Consider the following 27,925-nt stretch of genomic DNA (forward strand, 5'->3'; position numbering starts at 1 on the left):
CTTTTTTTAAATGGATGTAAAAGATTTTCATTCCACTTGCACAAGTGCACACTTGTGGTAATGCACATTAACACTAATGTACACTTGCACGAATGTGCATCGGCAAGTGCAAATATACATTGGCAAGTGCAAATTTGTGCAAATCCCCCCCAAAGAAAAACAACTGGTCTTCAAGTCTGCAGAATCTGCATAACATGGAAAAAGCCAGTCTGCTGTGGAATCCACAGAACAGATTAACAGAAATAGGAATTCATCTGAGTCTGTTGTGGATTTCTCCAGCATCCCTACAACTAATTAAAATGCAACAATGTAGTGAACAAGTTTCTGAGTTCTCCAGAACTTTTCTTCAGATGGGACGTTAAGTAAATACCCCAAATGTGTGAGGGGAGAGGAGGGGGAAAAAGCAGGTTCTGGTTATGATGGAACACTGTAATAATTTGTAACAATCTTAAAATGGAGTGCAGGAGATGTTATGCACATGTTTACTCAGAAGTCAGACTGTTCACTGGGGTTTACTCCCTAGTAATTTTGTTTAGGATTGCAGCCTTACTTAAGTCAGTCTGTGGTGAATGCAAAACAGCAGTTTGTGGTGACACATCTTTGATCTGCATACTGATTATTGTTAAGTTCTGTTCCCTTAAGTACAAATTGCACTTGTGTGCTTTTTTGGCAACCAGTTCTTCACCCTATAGCACAGCAGGGAAAGTTTCAGGAGGGCAGGAAAGAAAAAGATATAAATCTTTCCTCTTCTCCCTCCTAAAACCTCCTCCCTCTCTGCAAGTCTCAAACAGTGCTACAAGGCTCCTTTCCAGGCTGGCAGAAGGCATGAACAGGAGCATTCTTCTCAGGGACTGGAGGTATACTGCAACATTAGGTTGTATGTCCTCCACTTGCACTAATTTAATGGCATGGAGGCTACCCTAAATTAGGATTGTATGGGTGCTACTCCACATGGGAAGCAGTTTGTGTGAAATGGCACTACTGTTTCCCATATGTAATTTTACCCACAGAACCTTGCTGGGAAAGACTGAAGGCAAAAGGAGAAGGGGACGGCAGAGGATGAGATGGCTAGATAGCATCACCGATGCAATGAATATGAACTTGAGCACGCTCCGGGAGAGAGCGCAGGACAGGAAGGCCTGGCGTGCTATGGTCCATGGGGTCACGAAGAGTCGGACACGACTGAACGACTGAACAACAACAACAAAAAAGTCTCAAGCCAACTTCCAATTTTTCTTTGAAATCAGAAAACTACCTCAATGAAGTTCTAAGATTAGTATTAAATTGCTGCTAAGAATCAAAGTTCTCTTAAGGAAAACATTTTCTTCCATATGTGAAGAAAGTTACCCCTCATGGTTAGAGGATATAGAAAATGCATCATTCTTTTGGTTCTGTATAGAGCTATCACTTTTCTGTAATCAAGTGCAAGAATATGGAATTCTGAGGTATTTTGCAGGCCCTGAACAAATCAGGGGACATTATATATCCCTAGAGATGAAAAATTTCTGGAAATTTTGAGGCCATGGGGAAAAAACAGAAATTTTGGGGAAAATTGAAAAATAAGCAATACTTTTTTTTAAGCACTCTTTACAGATCTAAAGTCACTTTGTTGTTTTAAGACAACCTTCCCTAACCTGGTGCCATCCAGATATTTTGGACTTCAGCTCCCATCAGCTTCAGGAAGCATGGCCAGTGGTCAGAAATGCTGGCCATTGTAATCCAAAACATCTGGAGGCCACTGGTTGGGGAAGGCTGCTTTAGGAACATAAAGCAGCTTTTCAGTGCCTAAAGTTATTTTATATATAATTTGGTTTCCTCATAAAATTATCATTATATTTTAAACTTTTTAAATGTAAACTCATTTAGGGATCAGTTCTATGTCCGCTAGATAGTGGGGGACATTGGATTTTTTGGTTTCTGGGCTCCAAGATCAGAAGCAGTGCTCCAGTCTCAGAGCCCAGAAACTGCTCTCCCTGCCCCTTCATAGTTCTCTCTGTGCTGGCTACATCTCTGTGCACAGAAACGGAGCGTGGAGATGGCAAAAAGGGGGCGGTCCTGGGGGCAGGAAGGGGACCATGGAAGCTGCGTTATGCAGCTCCCTATGTGCCATGCGGCCTCTGCCCCTCCTGTTCCGAAGCTCCCTGGCTAGACAGGTGAAATCGCCTGTCTAGCCAAAAATGCAGGGCGGCCAGAGCACAAAGGCAAGGATTGCCTCTATGCTCCGGCCACCATGCATTGGATGGTCATCAGCCTCTGAGTTTGGAGGCTGACGACTATCTCCACAGGATTGTGCCCTTAGTACATTTGTAATTATTGTCTAAATAACCTATGCTTTTACATTTAATGTACCAAACATGATAATTGTATGAGCAAACCAAGATATACATAATATATTTTAGGTTCCTATTTAATGTTTGACGAGAGGGAACATCAGCAAGTAGTCTCTCAAACACCTGAATCATACTAGAAGCCAGAAGATGCAGGAAGAACTGGAGGCAGAGGAAGACTGGTGTACAGCATCCATTCCTATTTGTAAGGAAGTTTAGGAAAATTCCTAAACCTGTTCCTGTTTGTGGGGTGGATCTTAGGGAAATCTGATCTGAAGGAAAAGCTATGGGGATTTTATTTAGCCAGGAAAGACTCAGGTTAGGAATGTCTATCAGTAAAATATTTTTTAGATCAATAATTTTAATAAGGAATGAAAGACATAACTATACTGAGAATCTTACAGAGAGGATTAAAAAAACACTTTCCCCGATGGCTTCATTATCTCCAGACATTTTATATCTTTAATGTTTAATGTTTTTAATCTTTGTAAACTGCCCAGAGAGCCTTAACTATTGGGTGGTATAGAAATGTAATACATAAAATAATAATAATAAACTCTAGTCTTTCTATAAAAGTGTTCTTATTACAGTTTTTAGAAATCATTTGGGGGTGGGGGAGTAAAGGCTGGGTAACAATATAAACACTTTGTCTTAAAATCTAAAAGAAAATATTTCATAATCCAAAACTGTTCAATTTTTCCAGTTTTTCAGAAAAAAACAAAAATGGTCCTCAGAAAAAAACCATTTCCCCCCACATTTTGCCTCCCCTCCCCAGGCTTTCACTTCTCTATACATGCCTGCTCTTCTGTTTCTTAGGGCCTGGCCATATGAGCTGGTACATATGAGCTGCAACAATGATATGGCACACTCTACTGATGCAATGGTATATGTTCATGTTACTGCAGTAGTTATCATCACCAGATAGGATAACTTAAAAACTATGTTTTTAAATCTATGTATCTATCTAAAATTATTTATAGGCCACCTTTAAGGGTGGACCCTTAGATGTCTTATGGAAAGTACTAAATGTTGTATGGAAAGTACTATATATTTATACAGCATCCTAAAAGACCTTTTAAAGATTACAGAGTCAATGTAAGAGTCAACCACAACCTTGTGGTTTACTATATTGGGATCCCAACTGACAAGGTTAAACCTGGTAAAACAGTAAGCCAGGCCTATCCTTACAGTATGCCATGGAAGTTACTTTGGGGAAGGCTAATATGTACTCTCACAGCAATACATACCTCTAGCATTAGAAGCTTAGGGTTCTTCAACAGTTAGTCTTTTATTAGAACACTTGGTCTGTTACTATACAGACACATTAATTAAATGCATTTTCCAGTTTATATTTCTAGTATGTATGTGAAAACAATTTCACATATTTTCTTCCCGAGTAATGCCCTTAAGAAACACTTTCTTTGAACATGACATTTTCAGAGCTTCTGCAAGAGAATTAGTTTTTTCAAACAGGTAAATGCCTACAGTTTAACTGAGATTCAAAACTGCTTTTATACAGTGATGTTGCATGTCTGTGAGAATGTGGCCCACTACACATATCATGATAAGGATTGCAGCTCATGATGCCAAATATGCTGCATTAAGTTCTAGCATACTGATGCAAAACCCGGACCCTCAGGCATTCCATAGAATTAATGAGATAAAGCTCTTTTTCAATTTTCTCTTCTGATTTGATGCTATATAGGCATGGCTACCAGAATACTCTGAGTTAACGGGATTACATCCACCAAGCTAAGGATGCAAAAGAAAGCATTATAGGGTTGTAATAAATGAAAGTTTATTCTCAAGTATTTCTTATAATAATAGTCTTCTAAAACTTCAATTTAACCAGACATTTTCTAAGCTTAGAACTGCAATCTTTTTAAAAAAAGGGCATAGTGAGGTTCTAGCAAAGATAACCATTTTATTTTATTTTCTATTTTTTAAATAAACCTATTTAATACATTAAGAAAAACTCACACAGTAGCAAATCTTACCTCCATACAGGACAAGGGTAATCCAATAGGATTAAACTCAGCAAATAATTTAATAAAACTATACAAGAAAAATGACTTAACCATAAGGACAATGCAACGCTAATGCGTTTCATAACTAGTGTCTTACCAACTGTAAAAGGGTCAATGCACATGTCACTTCTGTTCTCCTTCCAGGCCAGCAGGTACTTGATGCTGACGTGATCCGCAGCTTCTGTATGACTGTTAACTTTCAACATCATGTTATGAGCTTTTCCGATGCCACAGTATACCTTTGTTTCATTCACTAGGGCCAAATCAGAAAGAGCATTTGCTGCTTCAAATGCTTGATTGAAGTATTCACGGGCTTTGCAGTAGTTCCCCTGATAAAATATATATACATTCCAGTATTTAAATATTTCAGCATTCCCAATTTTCTCTACTTAACAGTCTTTAAAGGTTTGTTGCTGAACAAACCAACAAAGTAGCAAACTATCTAGCCTACTCTTGGTTATACAACTTCATCTCGCTGTCTCAGTTTCCTAACATGTAAAATGGAAAGAACATCAAATAGCAGACACTGGAAGCAGTGTAACTAAAAGGAATAATTATCCCCTTGCAATAGCCTCCCACCTCCCAAGAAAGGAAAGAGGAAGAATGTTGACATCACACTTTCTACCTCTTGCAAAAGCAGGAGGCCTATACTTCCAAAACAGCTAGACACAAGGGGAGGGACTGAATTTTATGAGTTGGATCACCTCAGTGAATTTCTGGAAAGTTGCATTACCGCTCTTGTTATTTCCCCTTCTCTACTGTAAAACATTCCACCATGATCTTTAAGCACCACAGCAGGACTGCAATGGTGCACAGAGAGGGTCGCCCCTTGGTGGTCTAGAATTTTCTCCCCAAGAGACTTGGCAAAGCCTAATCCTGTGTGACTCCTGGAAGCAGTGTACAATATTTTTTTTTTCAAACCTGCTTTTGTGACCAGAGATAGGTAGATAATTAGTACACATGTCTTTCTGGGCCCATGGGGAAATTTGTAAATTTGAGAAACTGTCATGGGCACCACCACAAAATGGCTGCCATAGGTGTGTGAGTGTGTGGGTGTGTGTGCCTAATCACAAAGGTCAAATAACCTATCTGACTGACTGCATACAAGGCAGATGTGGGGTCTAAGCCCCAACACACAGAACAACTCTTTTAAAGCCATGGTTTTCTGCGCCAACAGAAACCTATTCTGCAGTAGACCAATGCTTTCTTTCCTGCTCCCCCTGCCAGCTAATTTATTCCCTCCCCCATCTCGGTTTTTCTCTCACCTGGATCACCACACACACACACACACGCACAGTCTCTCATTTTTTCCTCATTCGTACAACCCCACCTTTCTCTCTCACAAACACACACACCGTGTTCCCATCATCATGCATACACACATATACCCACACCCACTCACACCCACATTCCTTTCTTCTCCTCACTGCAAATGCATGAAAAACCACACTCACCCGCTTTCATTTACTCTCCCCCAAATCCCTTCTCTCTGGATCATCCCTAAATCCTTATTTAAATCCTCTCCTTCTCACACATGCACCTACATTCATTCAAACATACAAGCACACAATCCTCCTCAACCCCACAATTTGCTTCCATCCCCCCAACTTCCCACTACCCTCCCTAGCCCCCCCTGCAGGCCCTCTGCAGGCTTCCCTGTCCCGCCCTAGCCTCCTTGCAGGCTAACCTCTGCTTTCCCTAGCCTTGCTGCTCTCCCTAGCATGAATGGAGAGGGTGAGCAGAGGGGGGAGGTGACTGAGAGGGAGGCAGGTGGAGCGGGGGCAGGTGACCAGAGGGGGGAGGCCAGTGGAGGGGATGGGTGGGTAGATGAGTGGAAGGGGTAGGCGGCAGAAGGAGGGGGCAGGTGGCAACAGCAAAAGCAGGGAGGAGGAGGGGGAGCAGGCCTTTGGCAGCACCATGCCCAAGGGCACCAGAAGTATGTTGCTGGCCCTGTCTGTATATTCAAAAACATAAGACAGTTGTGCAACTACTGCAGAGTTACTACCATGTGTATAATACTGGGTATGTATTGCCAAGGAGCCTGGATTGGCTGTGCTTTCTAACACTACATGTATGGTATGCATGCATTTACCATAGTTTAATAAGCGAATGGAAAAAGTTAGTTAGGAACACTGAATGTTCTAACTCTACTGGTTTTCCTCCACCACCACCCCTCCCCCCAAAATAGTGCAAGCTGAATTTAAATTTACTGGGCACATATGCGTACTATTTTGCCATGCTTGGCACTGATAGATCTTCAAATAAACTAAAATAAAGAATCTGAAATCCAACTCAGACAGTTGAATTGAACCAAACTTGAACAAAATTGGACTAGATTATCTTCAAGGCCCCTTCCAACTCTATAATTCAATGAAAAAGCTAGACAAAACTTTCACATAACCTGAGCCATTATTTGAAGATCTCTGTTCAACAGGTACTGGAAGCTACTAATTCTGAATAAAGATTTTACTAAACCAACCAACCCAAATCCCTCCTGATGTTGTAGTATACTCATTAGCCCCAATCAAAGTGAATCATGAGCACATAAAACTAATTGTCCAGGCTTTTGTACTCTGCCCTCTTCAAAGGCTGGGAAGCAGCAAGCAGGGCAGATGCTGCAATTTTAAGGCTGACATCTAATGTAACAGCCGGGATTTAGAGAACAGTCTTTCTGCTTGCTAGAGTGGAGTAGCTTCAGTCATAGCTGAATTTGCACCAGAACAGAACAAGAAAGGATACGTAATAGTTTGACTCCCTGGTCCTCATTTGTTGCATTTAGTACCTTTCCCTTTTCATTACTTGCTACAATAAGGCATAAAGTCAGGAAACATAACCTAGAGTAATGGTATGTTGGAACTATAGATATGTGCTGGTACAAATGTTCCAGATCAGGTCATATGAATATGTATTCTGGCTGACTTTATACCAGCTAAGATATCACTTCTCAAATTAATACTTACTCTTTCATTGTAAATGTTTCCAAGGAACGTACACACATCCACTAGGCTTTGGCTCAACTGAACTCTCTTGGCAATATTCATGAACTTTTCCAAGTACTCAATAGCTTCAGCTACTTCTCCCTGGCTAAGAACAAAGAAAAAAACATTGTACATTTCCTGAGCAAATGCATTATGACTGACTATAGCTGAAGGTTCATTGATCAATCTGTCTATCTACCTTTGTAAAATAAAGTTCTGTAACTTGCATTTTTAGTGTGATTTGAAGAAAAATCATAGACTCCAGCAATTACTGCACACTGTGAAGGCTGAAGCTCATAAATATGATGGCCTCCTTCAAGATGTAATTGCAGCTCTTTATCTGTAAGCCGAGGGTTGCTGGAGTCCACTACCTACAAGATCTGCACTGGATTGCAGGTGTCACCTCTAATTCCCAATTCAATATACACAACCTGAGGTCATTCTGAAATCTAAGCTGAATATTGGCCAATGCACATTGATAAGACATTTGCACATTTTTTTAATAAAGCAAACTATATTAACAACAAAGCATTTCCGCATTACCATTACAACATGGCCAGATACTCAAGTTTGTTTGTGAGTAGTAAACCATCTCTCTTTCTGAGTCTGTGTCTTGGCTGGTGACCTTAATATTAGCTGTGAACCTTGAGTGTCTAATGTGGTAGTGCAGAAAACTAAATGTCAAGTCACCAGTGAGCCACAACCTCAAGTCCTAATACAGAAATGTGCGGAAATGAAAGTTTATACGTAATGACACAGGGAAAGGTTTTCTTATTGTTTTAAAGAACAAGCTTCAAGTTAACTTCATGCAGTAAAATACTGAGCTTTAAGAAATAAAAAGGTATAACATGCATATGAAATATATCTCCCCAAATATGGCAACTAATCTTCTCTAATCTCAACATGACTGAAGTGCATCAGCATCACTGGCTGGGTCATACCGTGGGTTGCAGAACTTTTTTTCTGGCTAAACATGCATAGGATTGCATCCTATCGAACAGCACAATCCTATGCATGTCTACTCAGAAGTAAACCCACTCATTTAATTTTAGGACTGAAGCTTAAAACAATCACAAGGTTAAAAATTGCCTGTTTTACCATTTTATGGTGAAATTTTGCTGATCAGCCTGAGGGCCTATTTTTATTACAATTCAGAAAAGACAGCAATCAAACATTACTAGAATGTAAAATGTCTTGCAAACATTTACCACATGTCAAAAGGTTTCTAAAGTTTAAAATAAGAGTCACATTTTGAAGCCTATTTTTCTTTCCAAGGGGAGAAAATCAAACATTTCCACACAGAAGAACTGAACTGATTTATATAAGTTAAAGGACAAGGTTAAAATGTTAGACAAATATTAATTCCAGTTTTTCTAGTTTTCTATATGCAGTGCACAGGTGCAACTTGAACAGCATATTATATGGTATAATCATTAAATTCATTCAACCAGACCTTAGAGAGTTAAAAACATATATTCTGAGGGAAAAGTACTCCTCGGTCCAAAGAATGAGAATGAAACTGTGCAGAATATTTGTGTATCAAGGTGATTCCAGTTTCCAACTGGGAAAACAGGACTGTTAACACCCACATCCCCTGACAACTGTCCAATTATGTATATCACACTTGGCCTACTGTTTGCAGTAGAAGTAATCAATAAAGGATGTGGTTGAGTGAACATAGATTTTGGTTGAACCAATGCATGAAATCTTAATCATTTACTCAGAGTGGAGAAATCAAATAGAGCAGAGATGAAACAGCCACTGAGGGCTTTGTTGATTGTGCCACCAAGTTTGTGAGTTAGAGGCTGAAAGTAATAAGTCAAATGGAATCAGTGACAAGATAAAAATGTAAAAAGATTTTATTAATGTAATGAATTAATAGAAATGTTTTAGATGTATTTTTGGTAATTTTTTGATATTGCACAGTAAGATCCTATATTTCATTTACATAGAATAAGGAAGTTACTACGTCATATCATTTATCTAAACCAAACAAAGAAAAAAGAAGAAAAAAGAATTAATTTGAACTATAATCAAAAGGTGGTATGCCAAGACAGAGAGCTTTATTTCTGCCATGCGAATAAAACTCTGCTACAAGATTAAAACAAGATTGAAAATGATTATGCAGGGAACAAACCCTAAACAAACAGTACTATCAGATTAACATCTGTTTAGTCTAACAAAACTTTTATTTGTTCTTTTGAATAGCAATTTGTTTCATTTTATATTTTATTCATACAGCTAAACAAAATATGCAACTTGAACCATATTTAAAGGAAAATATAAGTTCCCAGCTTCAGAATACAGGAGTTACTTACTATTCATTATCCTCTACTCTTGTTTTGCAGATCCAGCTACAAAGTCTGGTTAAATTACATGATATTATGGGAATCAAAATGTATTCCCCATTTTCCCCTTTGATAGTGGTACAATCCAATTTTTTAAACATACAAATAACCCTGTAAGTGATTGCTGACACAACACTGTGATATACATTATTGCAGGTGTGGAAGGTAAACCGGTCCTTTAAAAAATGAAGAGCACATTTAGGATTTGTTGAAAAAACAACAACATATGCCATCACAATGGATGCATGTTCCCTAGAAAATGTTCATGTGTTGGCTTCTACATATCATAGGGCTGATGTGTAAAAAAAGAAAAGAAAAAAGAGTTCTGTTACTTATGTAAGATGGGAATGGGTCATCTTAAGGAAGAATGGATTATTCCTGAATCACTGAAACAACTATAAAATAATCTAACAGACCTGATGCTTCCCAGTAAGAACCATTTGATTTGAAGCTTGAAACTCTTACCAATTAAATTCCAATACTTATTCAGTGCTGGAACAAACTATTTGGGGATGGATGCAATCTCCGTCCTTTAAAGTGTTCAAAGGAACATTATACAGGCACTTATATATATTTTAGTCACAGAATATCCTGTTGGCCCAATGGTTTGTACTAGAAAAACCACAGATTCCTGTTTCTCAAACATTTTGGACTCAGGCAGCTCCTGCGCTTCTAAACTATCCTAACCTGAGCACAATTATTCCTTTCCTTGCAGCAATGTCCCAATAGTTCTCTCTTTCTGAATTTATACCCCAACTTTCTACAAAAATACACCAGATGGCTTACTCAGAATATATATATTTTCTTTGAAGGATGTAGACTTCTACCTGCTTCCAATATTGGAGTGTGACTCCCCTCACTTTTTGGACCAGCTCCCAGCCCCGCAAAACCTCTCCTCACACTCCATAACATTTGAAAAGCTGTCACACTGGGGTTTACCACCAGAGGCTTTTTATTTTGCAATTTACCAGGGCTTCTGTTTCCACATTCTAAGCGAGATAAAGATCAGCTCTTTACACAGGCAAGTTCTTCACACCCTCGAGGCAGAGAGTAAGCAGTGAATCAGTGGGTCTCCGGAGGGATTCAAGTATCTCTCACTTGTGCTCTCTCTCTGCAAAGCAGCACAGGAGAGGGGTGGCTTCATTGCTGTCAGCTGTTTACATGGGCGGTTGCTGCCTTCTTCCTCCTCCTCCTCCTCCAGTCAGATCCGCACTCACTTTGAGCCTCCCTTAGCCCAGCCAAGAAAACTCTCCTCCCAGCCCAGGTCAACAGGCAGACAGGCTGGAGGAGCGGCGGGGGTGGGATTGTGATTTTCCTGCTCTTCTCAATGGCTTCTTCTTCCCAGGCTGTGGTTATAGCAGAACCGCACATTTACACACAACCATTAAAGTGGATGTACATTTAAATAATGGATTATCTCAGGTTTTATTTTGCAGGATAAAGATAAAAAACAGCCAGATGTGCCCTAGAGGTTAACAGTGTCATGTAAATGACCCACAAACTTTCATGAGTGACCAATCATGACTGCACTATAAATGGCTCATGTAAAGACAGCCAGGGCATGTATAATGGCAATGTTAAGAGGGAAATGCTGCCATTTTCCCTCAAAATAATAACATCTGCAGCTTAGTTCTTTTGATATTCACATTTTAAAAAACTTTGTATTTGCAACACAGTAATAACAACAGAAGCAACAACAACAAAACACACAAAAAGAGGGGAATTGTATCATAAAACATCTAAATATACAGTAATCATTAACATCACTCTTGATATAGAAAAGAGAAAAAAGGAGGAAAAAACACTAAAAGGTGAAAAGTAGGATTAAAATATATTTTAATCCTTTCATTTCAAATATATACATTAATATAGGCGAGTCCATATATCTAAATAGCCATCCATGTGACTGACTGTTATATGAGATATGTTCAAATGTAGCAAGAGCAGTGAGATCTTCAGTCCATTTAGTGATAGGGGGTGGGTGTTTTTCCTTCCTTCCTTTGCAACTCACGATCCACTTTTGCTGCCCATCTGTTAATCCCCACATCACAGGGATGTAATTTAAAATTGCATGTACATCTGCTATTATCACAATTTTTTCAAGAACAAAATGTATGCGAGCAATAACTTCCAACCGAAAAGAAGCCACTGCAGGACATGCCCACATCATATGCCTCAATGAGGCATTGTCCTGATTACATCATCATCATCATCATCATCATCATCATCTAGCAAAGCCAGCCAGCTTCTTCTTCATAAGCCTTTGTGGTGTCCAATATATATGAAACGTCAATTTTTGTTGAATCACTCTCAGTTTTAAATCTACAGAAATAGTACATATGGAAGCTAAGGCAACCTTCCCTTGATTAGACTGGATAGAGCATTCCAACTCCTTATTCCATTCATCTCTGACCTTTATATGAGCCTTTAAATTACCCTCAAGGTTGAGACTGATGAGTCTGCCAGGGGTTTGCCAGGTTTGCACCAGGGATTGTGGTGTGTGCCAGCACATGCCGGGTGGCTTTTGAATACTTAAGCTGCGACTGTGGCTTGTTGTGCTGTCTGAACCCAGTGGGGGTGGGTAGTGGGAGGGTTAAATAATCGTCGCATAACCCTAAAAAGCCATGAATATTCAAGATGGGTGCCTGTGCTGCAGCCCACTGGGCTTAAATAAACCATGGTGGGCTGTTTGATCATGTGAAACAGCCCACTGTAGCGTGGGGCCACCTCTGACACAGATTCCAGATGCCTTGGTAAGGGAACAGGAAGTCATATTGCAGCCTGGAACTGAGAACCTAAATCCAATCTGGGATACACATATTACTGAGAATGTAGTTGGCAAGTCATAAACCCAATCATGGCAAATTGGTATGAGAATCAAGTTAGGAGTTGCCCAGATCACAATGACTGCAATCCAGTGCCCGACTGCACATAAGCCTCTCCCTTATTTCAATGGAATTAAGTGCACAGAGCTAACTTCAGGCAGTGGGTGCAATCCTCCAGGCACTGTGCTGTACCATCTCCATTTATTTTAATGGGTTTGTGCATGGCTCTCCTATAAGTCACTCTGAAATTAATTGAGATGATGCATAATCAGTGGCTGGTAGCAAACACACAATTAATACACAGGGTAAGCTGGCATTCATTCAAATTAATAACTTTTTTTAAAAAGCAGGTAAGCAGATAAGGCAACAACGGTAATTGTATATACTGGTCACCTTGAAGGCTTACTCTGCTGAGAACACGATGATATCCTTGGCAGAAATCAACAGTAAACAACAGCAATTCCCAAACTTTGTGCTGTGAGAGATCTGTAATTATGCAGTGAAAAATTAATTCATAATTAAAGGCTCCTGGGAGCTCAACATAAAAGGTAAAGGTGTCCCCAACCAGTCGTGTCCGACTCTAGGGTGCAGTGCTCATCCCCATTTCTAAGCTGAAGAGCCAGCGCTGTCCGAAGACGCTTCCGTGGTCATGTGGCCGGCATGACTGAACACCGAGCTCAACATACCTACTTCCAAAGGAGTCTTTCTGTTGTACCTCTGCAAAATTAACTTCTCTAACCTTGCAGCCATCTAGTCAGCCTCTTCTGGGAAAGGAGTAATACTGTACTGGGTGTGATTGATGTAGTGACCTGGAAAAATGGCAGACCACAGGAAGAGGCTTCTCGCTGCATGTTACCGCTTTGGGCTTGTCTCCTTCCAAGCAGGACACACTCCCTGAACAATGAAACTTAGGGTGTGTTGGCTTCACCGAGGGTGGATAATTGCTCTTACAAACTCTAAAAGTAAATCTTTTCAGATATGAGACAAATGTGAGACCTTAGCTATTGGAAGTTATGGGATTACTGGTGTGTATGAATCTGAAAATTCATAGAATCTGTTTCTATTATATTCCATGAACCACTTCTATCTTGACAATGAAAACAGAAATTTCTGATTTCAAGAAGAAATACTAGTTTCAGAAAGCAGTAGTTCAATCATTGTTCAAATAGCAGACTTTCTCATCTCCTCAGGATATGATCACTGCCAGATGGTACCTTAAAATGGATGCTGCCAAAGCAATCTCAATAAAAAGAAAGGGGTGCCAATTATAACAACACTATTCTCCTTCCATGCACTCATCCTTGGTTTATCACCTCTACTTTCACAACCTCTAGAAGCAAAAGAACTTGGCCAACAGACTATCAGTAGTCTCGGTCTTTGGAAAATATTGAGGGAACATGTATGGGCTCTGACCCAGCGATTTTTAAGATGGTTATGCAGTTGATGTCACACACATAGCTTGTTCTTCAGCCTCTGGATTCAGGTCTAATGTATATCTTATTACAATGTTCTTGCTCCTCAGAATAGCCCTAAGTGGAAAATTAGTAAAAATAGCATTGATCAATGAACGCTAGCATTGCTGTTATTGCTTTCAGTGATGGAGCTCTACTGATAATAAAGGAAACATTGCAATCATTTAAACAAATCTCATTAGGATAAGCTTTTCAATATCTTCCCAAGCGGAAAGGGAAACATTAAACATCTGCCAGGCACCCATTAGATATCTCCTTTTGGAAGGTTCTCAGTTTTCTTGCAAGTGAAATTCTGAAGATTGAGAGTAAAAATTGCAATGATGAAATATAGTGACAATTACAATTTTGTAAACTGTCCTGATATTAAAGGGCAATATAGAGTTTTAAATAAATATACACTTTCCCTTAATACTGATTGCTAATGCACTGGGGAACTCCAATACACACACTGGGTTCTCCATAAACAAAAGCTTCTCCATGCATTTCAATAGAGAGAGCTGATCTACCCATGTATTCCAGATTAGCTCCTTTTATTAAAACAAACAGAGGCTGCTGTGCACACATGGCATCTGTATGCATGTTAGAGAATATGCTGAACTCTGGATTGGGATGAATGCACATAATTTAACATTCAAAATCAGTACAAATTAATCACCTCAATTTACTGACAAAAACATTTGCTTGTATCAGTGATTTTCCCACTAATGGGTTGGATCCAGACTTAGGCATGCTTAGTACAGACCCCCTGGAATCAACGGAACTTATTTCAATAGGTCTATTCTAATTATGACTAAGTTTGGATCCAGCCCAATGCATGTTCTGATTATTTTCATAATCCATATTTTCATGGTGTAAAGCTATAATTTTGGATAATGAAACCTGCATTATATTTGCAAGAAATCTATCTTCCTTGAAAAAGTGAGGTAGAACAAAACAATAAAAGAACTTCAAAAGAAGAATTCTGGAAAGGTTACATTGTGACATGCTTATTGAAGCATGCTATAATTTTCTGTGCTTTCTATTTTTTAACCTGCAAGATATGAGAAGATGTCTATTTTTCAGCTATGTCTTAAGTTTTCTGAAAAGCAAAAACAAACAAAGCAACTTCCATTTCTGTTTAATACCACAGATTACCATTTACAAATACATGTTTTGATGGTAAATCTGTTAAGGTACCCTAATTTAAATAACTTACAATTAAAAGGTCACTTCCGGTAAAGAATGGCATTGCTTAAAATTTAAGCAGTCAGTAATAGGAAGCAACAGACATCTAACAATTTCAGTATTTCACAGCTGAATGGATTTACAATGACACCAAGACAAGGATGTGCTAACCTACCTTACCAGGATCTGGGCTATTGCTTGATATGCTCTCCCTAGACCAACATAGTCTCCCAGTATTTTGGATATTTCCAGGTAAGCATTTAGCTTCTGTAAAACAAAGGAAGATAAAACAGTATTAGACATTTCTGCTTTGAAACCTTTTGTCCACATTGTGGGACAAATATGGGCTGCTTTGTTGACAGCAACATTCATTTGAAAGTATTTGCACAGGGGATTTTTATATAATTGTTTCACTTCACTGTAAACATTATACATACACATAACCTGTCTGATTTAATAAAAATGTATCACTATTTTAGCATATTAGGGAGCCAAATAAATGGATTCTGGTTAACAAAGCAATTTACACAATTTACCAGTTTTGCGTACTTCCATGGCAATTATGAGCTAACATACCAAAATTGCATTATCTGTACTCACGTATGGCATCATTCATTCAAATGCATAGTCTTGTAGTAATAGTTACTATGAGATTTTTTTGGTTTATAATAGTTTAAAGGAATGAGCTGTAATGTATATAATTTAAAAGAAGGGTAATCTTGACAACAAGCTGTTGTATACAGATTTATTGCATGTACTTCTAATTATCTTTGCACAAAAGCGATTTGTTAATATTCATTTGGAATACAGTCTATTAATGTGACCTCTTCTGTAAGCAAAGGATTACAGCTGCCACAGTGAAACATATGATCTTAATTTAATTTAAACAATGACATCATCTGTATTGCATAATTTCTTTTTCCATCAATTTTTTCAATGAGTAGTAGGAAAGCATGCATATATAATGAAATTTCATTCTTTCCTTGCTCCCTCTTAAGATTCTTGACCCAATCTATTACACACATGAGGACACAAGAACTCTCCAAAGACTATCTATGGAAATCCTTTTTGCACATTTTCAAGAAAGAATTGGTGAATATTGTTTACCAGGTTTGATGGGGGATGGGAAGTGAAAGAGACCACGTTGGATCAATCTATGCAAACCGTAAGGCTTCACCGGATCTTCAGATAAACCCTAAGTGGAACACATGCAGCTCAGGCCAAAGTAACCTTGACTAGAGCTGATTACACATCATTCAACTGAGGTGATAAGGCAGTCTTTTCTAAAGACATGGCTGAACAGGATCTCATTCAGGTCACTAGATTACTTTGCAATGTTGGGAACCTGGGTCAGCTACTTCTGCTGAAAAGACTGCAATGATACACTGGACAGCCTCTATTGGGATGTGGAATGGGAAATTTGAAGCACCCAAGTGACTCAAAAGGCCCTCAAATAGAGGTAAAGATGAGGGATGCTTGAGGATTTTCTTTGATCCGCATTGGAAGTGAGCTGACCTGATTTGCACCTCCTGCACTAATGTCTAGATCAGAATGCAGTTATCCTTTTAATTCTGCACTTCTCTGAATTTGGCAATGCAGTTTTCAGTTTTAAAAAAGGACCGAAATGTGTATAAAATGCATATTTTATGATAAAATGAATATAAAATGTATATTTTACCATAAAAAGCATATAAAATGTATAATTTACTATAAAATGCTTGTAAACATGCATATTTTGAGATAAAATGCATACTATTTTTTGTGGATTTTTAAAAAAACAAGCAGCTTAAAGCAGAAATGGAACAGGGCAAACTTATAAACGAACACATGTGGAACTGACACAGATCAAAAATAGTGTAATTCGGTCATCCCTAGAAAAGACCAAACTGCTGTGACTAGAGCATCACACAACTCTCAAAGAATTTTATTGAACAGATTGTCTCATTTCTTTCAGCTCTTCTGTTCTATGGTTCATAATGTCATTTTTAACACATTCATATTCTATTACCATAACTCTGTTTTCTTGGTATCCACCATGAGTCTCTGGTTTAGGTACAGCAATGTTAGAATGATGTTCCCATTTTTGGAATATATGTGCTATATGTATTAAAAGCACTTCTTAGTATGCACAATTTAATACCTCAGTATCATTTTTCCCATTTTATACATGTAGCAGATTTCTTACCTGTACCCTATAGTTAATGCAGATTGGAACTACTGATATTGTCAGGACATCAGAAAGAAAATAGATAATGCTTAAAAACTAATAATAATCTAAAACTCAATCCTAACATTTTTTGAAGTCTCTTCCTTATCACTGTTAAAGGGAAAAAAGAAAAGCGCTGCAAAGCTGACTCAGGTGTTACCAATGCATTAAAGTCTATTAGAATTTGCCAACAGCCCGAAGCATCCAGTTCAGTAAATCTAATTCAAGGCTTCTAGCTCTTCCATAGATCTGTATTTTATTAGTATTTGGGACAAAAAGGCACACTTCAATGCAAGCCTATGGAGTTTCTTGACTTATAATAGAAACTTTTTGTCATGCAGGCAAATATATGTGGGTTTAATATTCTGGTACACAATGTTATTTAAGATTTAAAATAACTTTTCTCTGTTTCATTATTAGGTAAGAAAGCATGTGATTATTCTCAAAGCATTTGTTGACAGAACATATATGATAAAATACTGTTATTCCCCACGCCCCAACCTTTCATCCCAAGTCATTCATATACGAGTATGCACTCCTCATTTCAAGATGGCCTTTCCAAGAATATAACAGGATCTTCAGTAACCAAAATACTCATGCAAAGGAATATGTTACTATATTTGCATGAATGGCAAATAAATGTATACACACTCTGTTTATAAAGATGGAAATTGGTGGTCTGGAAAGTGTGTGTGGCAGGAGAAGTGTGCTACTCAGATGGCTATTCTCTGGGTATTACAATGGATCTAATTCATTACAGGATGTTACTTTTAGTCTCAATTCTCCTGCATATCACAAATGTTACCACCTTCTACTCTTGAAGCGTATGAAGCATATGTGGATGAACAAAAACATTTCTATAATAATGGAAATGTGCGGATATTCTGTTTTCAGCAATCCATATATTGTCAATATGATTGCGTCCCCCCCACCCCCAGTTGTGATAGAGAGAGACTGTGTTTTATAGGTTTTAAAGACGTATGTTGGGCAAAAAGATACATTCCAGTGTATATGCATAGGCATAAACTATTCTGTTTGTCTCCTGTAGTGGAAGCAATTCTACAGTGGAAATGTTTGCAGTATCAAGAAATCATAGCAAATGTTGAAACAGCATTCCAGCTGAATGAAACAAAAAGAAAAACTGATGTACAGAGGTGATATAAAATGAGGACTGGAAAAAAAACTGTTCTAGTAGAAATGTTTGGAATACTCAAACCAAACAGCAGGCTTAAATTGTATTTATGTTGTCGTAGCATTAAATATGTATTTCCAAAGGTCAGACTTCAAGATGGAGGTCAGTTTCAATCCAACACTGGAGCTATGGGCATTGTCTTATAGCAGATAAGGAAACTCTCTTCCATACCATTATCCATAAATTTGTCATCATCATCCTCGACTTTGAATTTTACTTCTGTTATATTTTATAAGAGCCAATATACAAATATGCCAAGCTGTACTACATTTTTTCTAATATACTATTTGTCTTCTGCTTTAAAACATCTCTTGCTGAAGTCTTCATGAATGTCTGTTCATGACTAGCACAATTATTTTGGCCTCCCTAAAATATTGTCTTTATCTCTCTCATTTGTGCAGAACTACCACCTGCTTCCATTCCTCAACAAAGCATTGTAATCCCCACATCTATTCCAGTTCAAACTTCTTGTTACTAGACACTTCATGAGCTTTACTCCAGCCAACTTCCCATGTCAAAAGTCCGTGGATTTATAAAAACATGCTAGTCTTTAATAACTAGCAAATTTCTGCCACTGTTATTGCAGAATTTCCTGCAGTGGTACGTACAGCAATAAAGTGTCATTTCAGTTTTCAAATCTCTTGGCTTGTTTTCACACTCATTCTCCCTCTTAATTTCACTGATTTCATTATGCTGTATGAATGTGGATGTAGTAAATATATGCTAATTATCATCTATCTATCTATACTAAAATATGCACATTGTGCAAAGAGAAAAATATTATTTTGGAAAACAAAAATGTACATCTCAGAATGTAGTCTTCTGGCAAAATATACAAGAGCAATAAACTCTTACTAGATCATTTACAGGGCAATCCCATGGTTCCCTGGACAGCATCCCAGGCACTATAGAGATCAGAAATCAGAAACATCTGATTTCAGATTCTCCCTCCTTGCCCCAGTGGAAAGATCCATGACCCTTAATGTCAGAGAGAAGAAGATGGAGGATAGGGAGAGTGGTATGGATAGCGCAGAGGAGGATCCAAATCCCCCTCAGCCCCTAACTATGCTTCCCAACACAGAGAAACATTTAGATCAGCTTTGGAGGGTAATGGTTACCCCCCCCCCACCAACAATAATGAGGAAGAGTGTTCCTTCCTCACTTTTGCCTTGTTGGTGTGAGCCCAACAGGGCTTTGGAAATGACAGGTTGCTACCTGTGACTGTAGTTCTTTGAATGTTCATCTATGCATTCACATATATGAGCTCTGCGCCTGCGCCTCGATTCAGGAAGCTTCTATAGCTGAGGAAGTTTTGGTGGGAAGCCCTCCCCCTCCATCCAATGCGCGTGTCCCTAGGGGGTTCCTGCTTATTCCCTCAGTTCCCTGAGACCGACATTGCGGCCTCATAACCAAGAGAAATTTTTTACGAAAGAATACCTTCAGTACCCAACGTCGAACTCAAATATGACCCCGAAGGGGGTGGGTGGGTGGGTTGTGTGAATGCATAGAGGATCCCTAGAAGAACTACAGTCACAGGTAGCAAGCAACCTGACTTTCTTCTTTGTGGTCTTTAGGTATCACACATATGGGTGAATAGCAAGCTAACTTACAATGGAGGTGGGTTGGTGTCCTACTACAATAGAGAGGAAAGGATGGCATGAACAAAAGCACTGTCAGCTCTAGCCCAAATGTCCAGTCCGAAATGATTTACAAAGGTGGACAGTGTGGACCAGGTTGCATGGCAGCACAGTTCAGAGATGGAACACCCCTGTCAGATGTGACAAATGTCACTACTGCTTGAGTAGAGTGAGCTCGGACTGGGGAAGACAGTTCGAGCCCAGCCAACTCACAGGACAGCCTGATAGTCTTAATGACCCAAAGCGCTGCATAGAGAGAGGCTGGCCTTTGTGTTTGCCGCCATAGTAGACAAAAAGGTGAGGTGACAGCCAAAATTGTTCAGTCCTTGACTTATAAAAGGCCAGGGGACGATGGACATTGAGCGTGTGTAAGGTTGACTCCAGAGATGTGGATGGAGAAGTGATAAAGACAGGCAAAACAATGTCCTGATTTAGATGAAACTCATAGGAAATTAGCGAAGCACACAACTGTAAATGGGTCAGATAATACTAGTGTAATGTTGTAACAATATGAAAACACACAATGAACATAGTGGGTGTTAGTAATCTATTTAAAATAGGATTGTTGTTAGAACAATATAATTATACATATGAAAACAATGTGAATACAATTGTACATATATTGGAAGATAACAGAAGCATCTGTATCACAGGTATATACATACTATTATTAGTATGTATATACCTGTGATACAGGTATATACACGTGTGTGTATATATATATGACTATAGACCTTATAATCTTAATATCTTTACAGTTATTATTTATCTGAAGAAGCAACTCATATGCGAAACAGGATTACACTGGATTCCTGTAAAGACTTTGTGAATGGATTTGAAGATCCTTTGAACAAATTATAATAATAATATGTATATACCTGTGATATAGATGCTTCTGTTATCTTCCAATATATGTACAATTGTATTCACATTGTTTTCATATGTATAATTATATGAAATTATAACAAATTATATTGTTCTAACAACAATCCTATTTTAAATAGATTACTAACGCCCACTATGTTCATTGGGTGTTTTTGTATTGTTACAACATTACATGAGTATTACTTGACCCATTTACAGTTGTGTGCTTGTTCGCTAATTTCCTATCAGTTTCTACAACTGTGGCCCTTTTTTGTATTTAGATGAAACTCAGACACAACTTTAGACAGAAAGGCAGGGTCAGGTCTGAGCACCACTTTATCTCGGTGACAGGTGGGATAAAGCTGGTCTACTCGGACAGCAGACAACTTTCTGGCCCAATGTGCAGATGTAATAGCCATTAGAACCCCCCCCCCCCAACAAGAGGAGGTATAGGTCTGTAGTTGCCAGCAGCTCAAAGGGCTTTGATGATAGTGCCTTAGGCACCACTCGGTACCATAGGACGGGCTAGTGGTGCTAAATTCCTGATCTCTTTTAGAAATCTTTTCATTGTCAGATGCGCAAACATGGAAAACCCCTCAACAAGAAGGTGAAACGCATAAACATCAGAGAGGTAAACTCGTACAGATGACAGTTTAAGTCCCTTCTCAAAAAGGGATAGGAGAAAACCTTGCTCACGAGCAAACACAGAAAAAACAGACCATTTCCTTGAGTAGGAACGTTATGTAGACAGCTTACGGGTGGCATTGATGATCCTCTGGATCACTGCTGGAGCTGAAGTATCATCCATCACCCGATCTTCCATGCTGTCATGTGGAGAATCGTTAAATTTGGGTGTCGGATTCTGCCTTTCTCTCTTATGAGGAGACGGACACAATGGGAGCCATCGGTATTGACCCTTTGCCACTTTGAATAGTGGGGCAAACCAAGGTTGGTGTGGCCACCATGGTGTCACTAGAATGCATTTGGTATCATCTGCGGTAATCTTTGCTAGGACCCTGGTTATTAGTGGAAAGGGAGGGAACAGGTAGAACAGTGCTCCTTTCCACTGAAAAAATAAAGGCATCTCCCATCAAGTCTGAGCTTTGGCCTGCTCTGCTGAAGAATGTTGTGCAAAATGCATTTTCTCTTGTGGCAAAGAGGTTGACCTCTGGTGCCCCCCAAATTTGGAAGAGGCTCTTCAGAACCATTCTGTCCAACTCCCACTTGTGGGAGGCCAGCATGGTCCGGCTGAGTTGATTGGCCAGGACGTTGTTGGCACCAGCCACATAAGTCCAATTTGACAGGCTATCCACCATTAGAAGATCTGGAGCATAAGGTTGAGCAATGGAAGGGATCTGGTACCCCCTTGTTTCTTCAATGCAACAACAGTCATGTTGTCTGAAGTAACCTGGACCAGTCTTCCCACCAGATCCAGTTCAAGCACAAGAAGCGCTTTGTCTACTGCCCTTAACTCCAGCAGACTGATGTGCTGTGTGGCCTCATTGGCCGCCCATTGTCCATGGACCATGAGGCCTAAACAGTGAGCTCCCCATCTGGAGAGTGACGCATCTGTAGTCACAATCCTGGATGGCAAGGGTGATGGAGGAATGGGATGCCCTGGGTTAGATTGCTTGGTACTGACCACCACCGGAGGGAGTCTCTGATGTCCAGGGGCAGACAAAGCCTGGTTCAATGGGCATCCCGATCAGTATCAAAGTTGCGTATGATCCAGTTTTGGAGTGGTTCCATATCCAACCAAGCCCAGAAAACGACAGCTGTTGCTGCAGCCATAAAACCCAGGAGGCATTGGATTTTGAACACCATGGTAGATCTACTAATTTGCCGTTCTAACGCCAGGGAGGTCAGCGCTTTTACCCTGGGGTTGGGTAGGAAAGCATGGCCCAGTTGGGAGTTCAATAAGGCCCCTATAAATTGAATTCGCTGTGTAAGCACTAGATGCAATTTCTCCGCAGTGATGAAAAGTCCAAGCTCCTGAAGGAGAATGCAAGTCACCTCTACTGACTGAAGGAGTTGATCTCTTGTTGACACCACCAACAGCCAATCATCTATGTATGGACAGACCTCTACACCCGGCAGTTGCAGGTGGCAGCAGTCTACTACCATGCACTTGGTGGACACCCTCAGCATGGTGGCAAGACTGCAGGGCAGCACCTGGAACCGGTAGGTGTTGGTACAGATGGCAAAGTGGAGGTAGTGTTGCTGTGATTTGTCTATGGCAATCTGAAAGTAGGCATCTTTGAGGTCGATAGAGGCAAACCAATCTCCTCAAGAGAGGAGAGGTAGGATTAGGGATGTCAGAGAATTCCGCCACGGTTCTCGGTGAGGCTGAATGCCAGTGCATTCGGCCCCCCGAAATCTGTGGTGGAACGGCCTGCCACCCGCCCCCCCGCGGATCCCCCCCGGGACAAGACTTACCTGGAGTGGATGTTCCAGGTGGCGGCGGCTCTGGTGGCGGCTGCGGCAGCTGTGGCGGCTGGTCTTCCGACCGGCCGCCGCCGCCATTTGCAGTCTGGAGGGTTTTTTTTTTTTTTACAGAGACGTGATAGGCTACGTAAAGATTGACATAGCCTATCATGGCTGGGTTTAAAAAAAAAATGCGTACGCAAATGGCAGCGGCTATGGCCGCCGCCATTTGCGTTCCTTATTTTTGGCCGTCTTAGTTTACGTAAATATTTACGTAGACTATTATGGCAAAAATAAAGGGGAACACAAATAGCGTAGCAGGCGCTATTTGTATCCCTTTTTGATTCGCCATTTTAGCCTATGTAAATATTTACGTAGGCTAAAATGGCAAATCAAAAAGGGACGCAAATAGCGCCCGCTACGCTATTTGCGTTCCCCTTTATTTTCGCCGTAATAGTAATAGGACTAAGACAGCCAAAAATAAGGAATGCAAATGGAGGTGGCCATAGCCGCCGCCATTTGCATACGCGGTTTTGCTTTTTGTTTTTTTAACCCAGAGCCCTCCGTGGCGGGAAATCCGGCTGCGGACGGGTCTGGCCAGTGCCTGGCCGGCTGCTCTGCGGAGCTGCCGCGGAGCACAGACAGCCGTCGAGGATTCCAGGGGGGAGGAACGGATTGCCTCCCCCCCCGTCGAGGATTCTGGGGGGAGGGACAGAATGCCTCCCCCCCCCCCATGAACATAATCCGCGGAAAGGTAAGTGACTTTCGTACATCCCTAGATAGGATAGACATCAGGGAAACCATATGGAACCTCCTGGGCGAGATGAACAGATTTAGCTGTTGAAGGTCCATGATCAGCTGAAGCCCTCCATCCTTTTTCAGTACAGTGAAGTACCTTGAACAGAAACTGTCCTGAAGTTGAGTTCATGGGACAGGCTTGATAGCCCCTTTCTGGAGGAGGGTCTGCACTTCTGTATGGAGGACCGGGGATGGAGTGGTCACTAACATGGTACTGACCAGAGGGATGGTATTGAACTCAATCCAGGAGCCCCTCCAGACTATGGCAAGGACCCAGGAATCCAATGTGATGTTGCACCATGTTGGATGGTAAGCAGACAGGCGCATTCCAAAGATAGGCATTTGGGCTACAAAGTGAGGGAAAATAGCAGGGAGTGAGCGAAAGGTGCTGCTTGCTCCTGCTGTCAGGTTTTGTCAGGAGCGCCCTAGCTGCCTCTTGCAGTCCTTTCCAATAGCCAACTCAGGACACAGACGACAAGGATTCTTTCCAAGGCTTTATTCCTTTATTCCTTTATGACTCTTTCAGATACTAATCACTAGTGACTAAGCAAGGAACAGCACTGGGGAAAGATAGCAGAGTAGACTAAGCTCCAGGTAAGGCAGTTGGTCCCCGTTTGAAGGGGAACCACAGGAAGACCCTGAACGTATGGGCTATGGAGAGATCCTCCCTCTTTCCCTTGAGTCCTCGGGACGCGACCATTGTTTGAGCGCCAAACGAGTGGAATGCCTCCTTTCGGCGCCCTCCATCTGTCGTTGCTCCCTGCGTCTGCGCTGAGTGTCCAGCAAGCCCCCCTCCAGTGCTCTCTCACTGCCAGGGTCACTATCTATCCCAGGAATGCTGGCAGGAGGAATCTCTGCCAGCTGCTGTGCTTGTGAGAGATGAGCGAGCTCCTCTCCCATGGATTGCTGTTCTTCCTCAGAATCAGAACTGCTCTGGGGCTCTATGGGCTCAGTTTCCACCCTGACAGGTTTCCTTCGATAAATGCGGAATGTTGAAGATGGAAATGGTTTCCCCAACTAGGTCACCTGTGCCTGCTGTTGCTGATGTTGCCCTGTAGGTTGCTGAAGAGATTGGTACTGAGTGGCCCATGACTGGAACCAGCGTCAGTGTCTTGGAAGCTGTTGGGATATGAATCTCATAAGACACACCATGGTACAGCTCTTCTGTACCAAATCGAGCATGTGATCAGTCTTAGTATTAAAAACCTGTGTCCACCATAGGGCAAGTCCTCAGTGCAGTTCCTGGTTTCCTGAGGAAGACTGGGTGACCTCAAATAGGTGTGGTGATGTAAGGCTACGGATCCAACTAGCACCTTCGAATCGCAATCAACTTGGTGGTGCAGTGTATTTATCTCCTGCTTCGACAGCTTTAGAGCCTCTGATTGGAAGAGACAACCAAATTCCTTCTTGACATCTGGAAGATGCTCAAGAAGACAACAAACTTTGTCCCATAGCAGGAGCTGGTACCTGGACATCGCCACCTGGTAATTGGAAATGTAAGACCCATCGCTGCAGTGGAGTACAATCTCCTTCCCAGCAAATCAAGGGGTCTGCCCTCCTTGTCAGTTGGAGAGGAGTATGCCCTGAGGGCCTTGCCCTGCATGGCCTTGATGACCATTGAATTTGCAGCAGTGCATTTGAAAATGTAGTAATTATGAACCTCTTGCAGGCGGTACATGCCCTCCAAACACTTGGATGTTGGTGGCAAAGTGGAGGGACTTTCCAAAACTGTTTAATAGTTTCCTCTAGTGCAAGTAATAGATGAATAGCTACTGATATGAATGACTCTGCATTTACAGCGTTGAAGCCAGGGTCTTGCACTGCAGACGCCACTTGCTGAGTCTCTAGGCCCAAGGCCTGTGCCATTTTGAGGATTTGGTTGGAGAATTTACCTAAATCTTCCAACGGCGATATGGCTTCATAGGAGCCAATGATAGCATCTGGTAAAGAGATGGAGAGAGGACAAGACTTTTGGAATGTAGTGTCTGACTGGTAACCCTCTGTCATGGGGCACTCTAGTGAAGGAATTGTACATAGGAAGCGCTTCTCCCGTAGCTCACCAGAGATCGACTGCACACCCTTGGTACTGAGCGGCGCACCAAATGAGAGTGCAGATGGAAGCCGGATAGCTGGCAGAACAGCTTGTAATTGTACATTCTGTGGTTACAGCAATGTTGGCACAACACCTTGTTGTTGAACCACGTGTGGATGCTGAATAGGTGGTAAACCTGGTTGATCCTGCTGCTGCTGAGCAGGCAGTGGCTGCTGAATGGTGGTATGAATGATGCCCAGGGGCAAGGATTGCCTGGTTGGTCTAGGGGGTCTTGAAACCATAGCTGATGGGCATTGGCGACACCAACGTTCTTCCCAATAGGGAGCATCAGGATGGCGAGGGTGATACTGGCCATAAAGCTCATTGCGGTAGTCAACCCTATTTTGGGGTCTCCTGTACCACATGTCCCATGTTGAATGCCTGTCCCGTTCAGAGAATAGCAATCTGGATTGCTCACGAAACTGACTTCACTCGTAAAAACTAGGGGAATAACCTCTAGAAGTTGAGGCAAATGCCCCCACAGAGTCTGGGGAACGTGGGCACTGAATACGGCCTGTACCATGTGATTGAGGGATCAGTTCCATCAGGGACAGATCCTGGATCTCACCTTCTGATGTGGACATTATCAGGTTAGGTTCCTGCCTAGGGTTCACCATCAGAATGGGTGAAAATAACATAGTCGGAGCAGTGAGTAAGGCTGTCAGTACAGGCAGTTACTTTCGAATGGTATAAGTTGGTGAAACAGTGAGAGACACGGCCAGTGTTGGTGGGTGCTGTTGATCCCATGAAGTCTGTACTGAAAGGAACAGTATGGTCGGCTCTTCATCTCGAGTCAGAGTGCTGGCCAATACCACCTATATGGACCAATACTGGTCACGAGATGCTCACACAGAGTCAAAAAGACCCGAAGATCCAGGTGCTTGATCCCGAGCAGAATCATGCAACTCTTTAAGTCTTTAGGTCTGCTTAGAGACTTGCAGGTTCCTGCACAACAGATGGGTTGTAAGAGGGTGAAGCTGGTGGGTTTGCCATATCTTTGGCTCCTACCGATTCCAGCACCCTTTTCCAAAGTGCGGCTTTTAGCTGAGCTGACCTGTTTCTTCTTGCTTGCTTCGAGAAAGTTTTACAGTGAGGACAAGCCTCAACGATGTGCCCTTCACAAAGGCTGAACAGGCAGAGAGAGTGCCCATCTGCGGGCAGCAGTTTTGCCCCACAGCAGGTGCACCTTTGAAAGGGGGCCCTGGGGGCCATATGCCCATGAGGGCGATCGCGAAAATCACGAAAACAAAGGAAATTAAAATCACAAGGAGATGGACAGAAATACTTGATAGAAGAGAGAAAAGAAGGGAAAACCTTGGCGTTTGTTGTTGTTGTTGTTGTCAAAAACCGCTTTAAACAGCGAAATGGGAGTGAAAAGGGCAGAAGCACCATGGACTAACAACAAAGAAGGGGGAGGCAGGCTCTGGTGTTCGAAAAAGTAGGGATGGATGAAAGGGACTTACCTTGTCCCGCAGCTTGCTTCGCGGTGGGGGGGAGGCGCTTCGCTTCTCCCCCCGAAGTTCAGGCCGGGGGGGGAGGCGCCCTGCCCTGCCGAAATTCAGGCCGGGGAG

General features: G+C 41.3%; 1 protein-coding gene across 4 annotated transcripts in view; it reads right to left on the reverse strand.

The window, feature by feature from the left end:
* TTC29 (tetratricopeptide repeat domain 29) overlaps positions 1–27,925 on the reverse strand; it is a 157,252-nt gene that overhangs the window by 39,155 nt on the left and 90,172 nt on the right. For 2 of the 4 annotated variants that reach the window (XM_084860271.1, XM_084860272.1), the window contains exons 9-11: positions 15,317–15,408; positions 7,315–7,438; positions 4,105–4,683 (exon numbers count right to left, since the gene is read on the reverse strand). In XM_084860271.1, the coding sequence (XP_084716397.1) occupies positions 4,321–4,683; positions 7,315–7,438; positions 15,317–15,408 (579 nt within the window). In that variant the 3' untranslated portion in view covers positions 4,105–4,320. Of the gene's footprint in view, positions 1–4,104; positions 4,684–7,314; positions 7,439–15,316; positions 15,409–27,925 lie in introns of those variants that run through there. The other 2 variants (XM_084860273.1, XM_084860274.1) reach the window with 2 other exon arrangements.

The sequence above is a fragment of the Heloderma suspectum genome, chromosome 5 (genome assembly GCF_057233095.1).
Source record: "Heloderma suspectum isolate Gila_16-S chromosome 5, 16-S_ref, whole genome shotgun sequence".
Lineage (NCBI taxonomy): Eukaryota > Metazoa > Chordata > Lepidosauria > Squamata > Helodermatidae > Heloderma > Heloderma suspectum.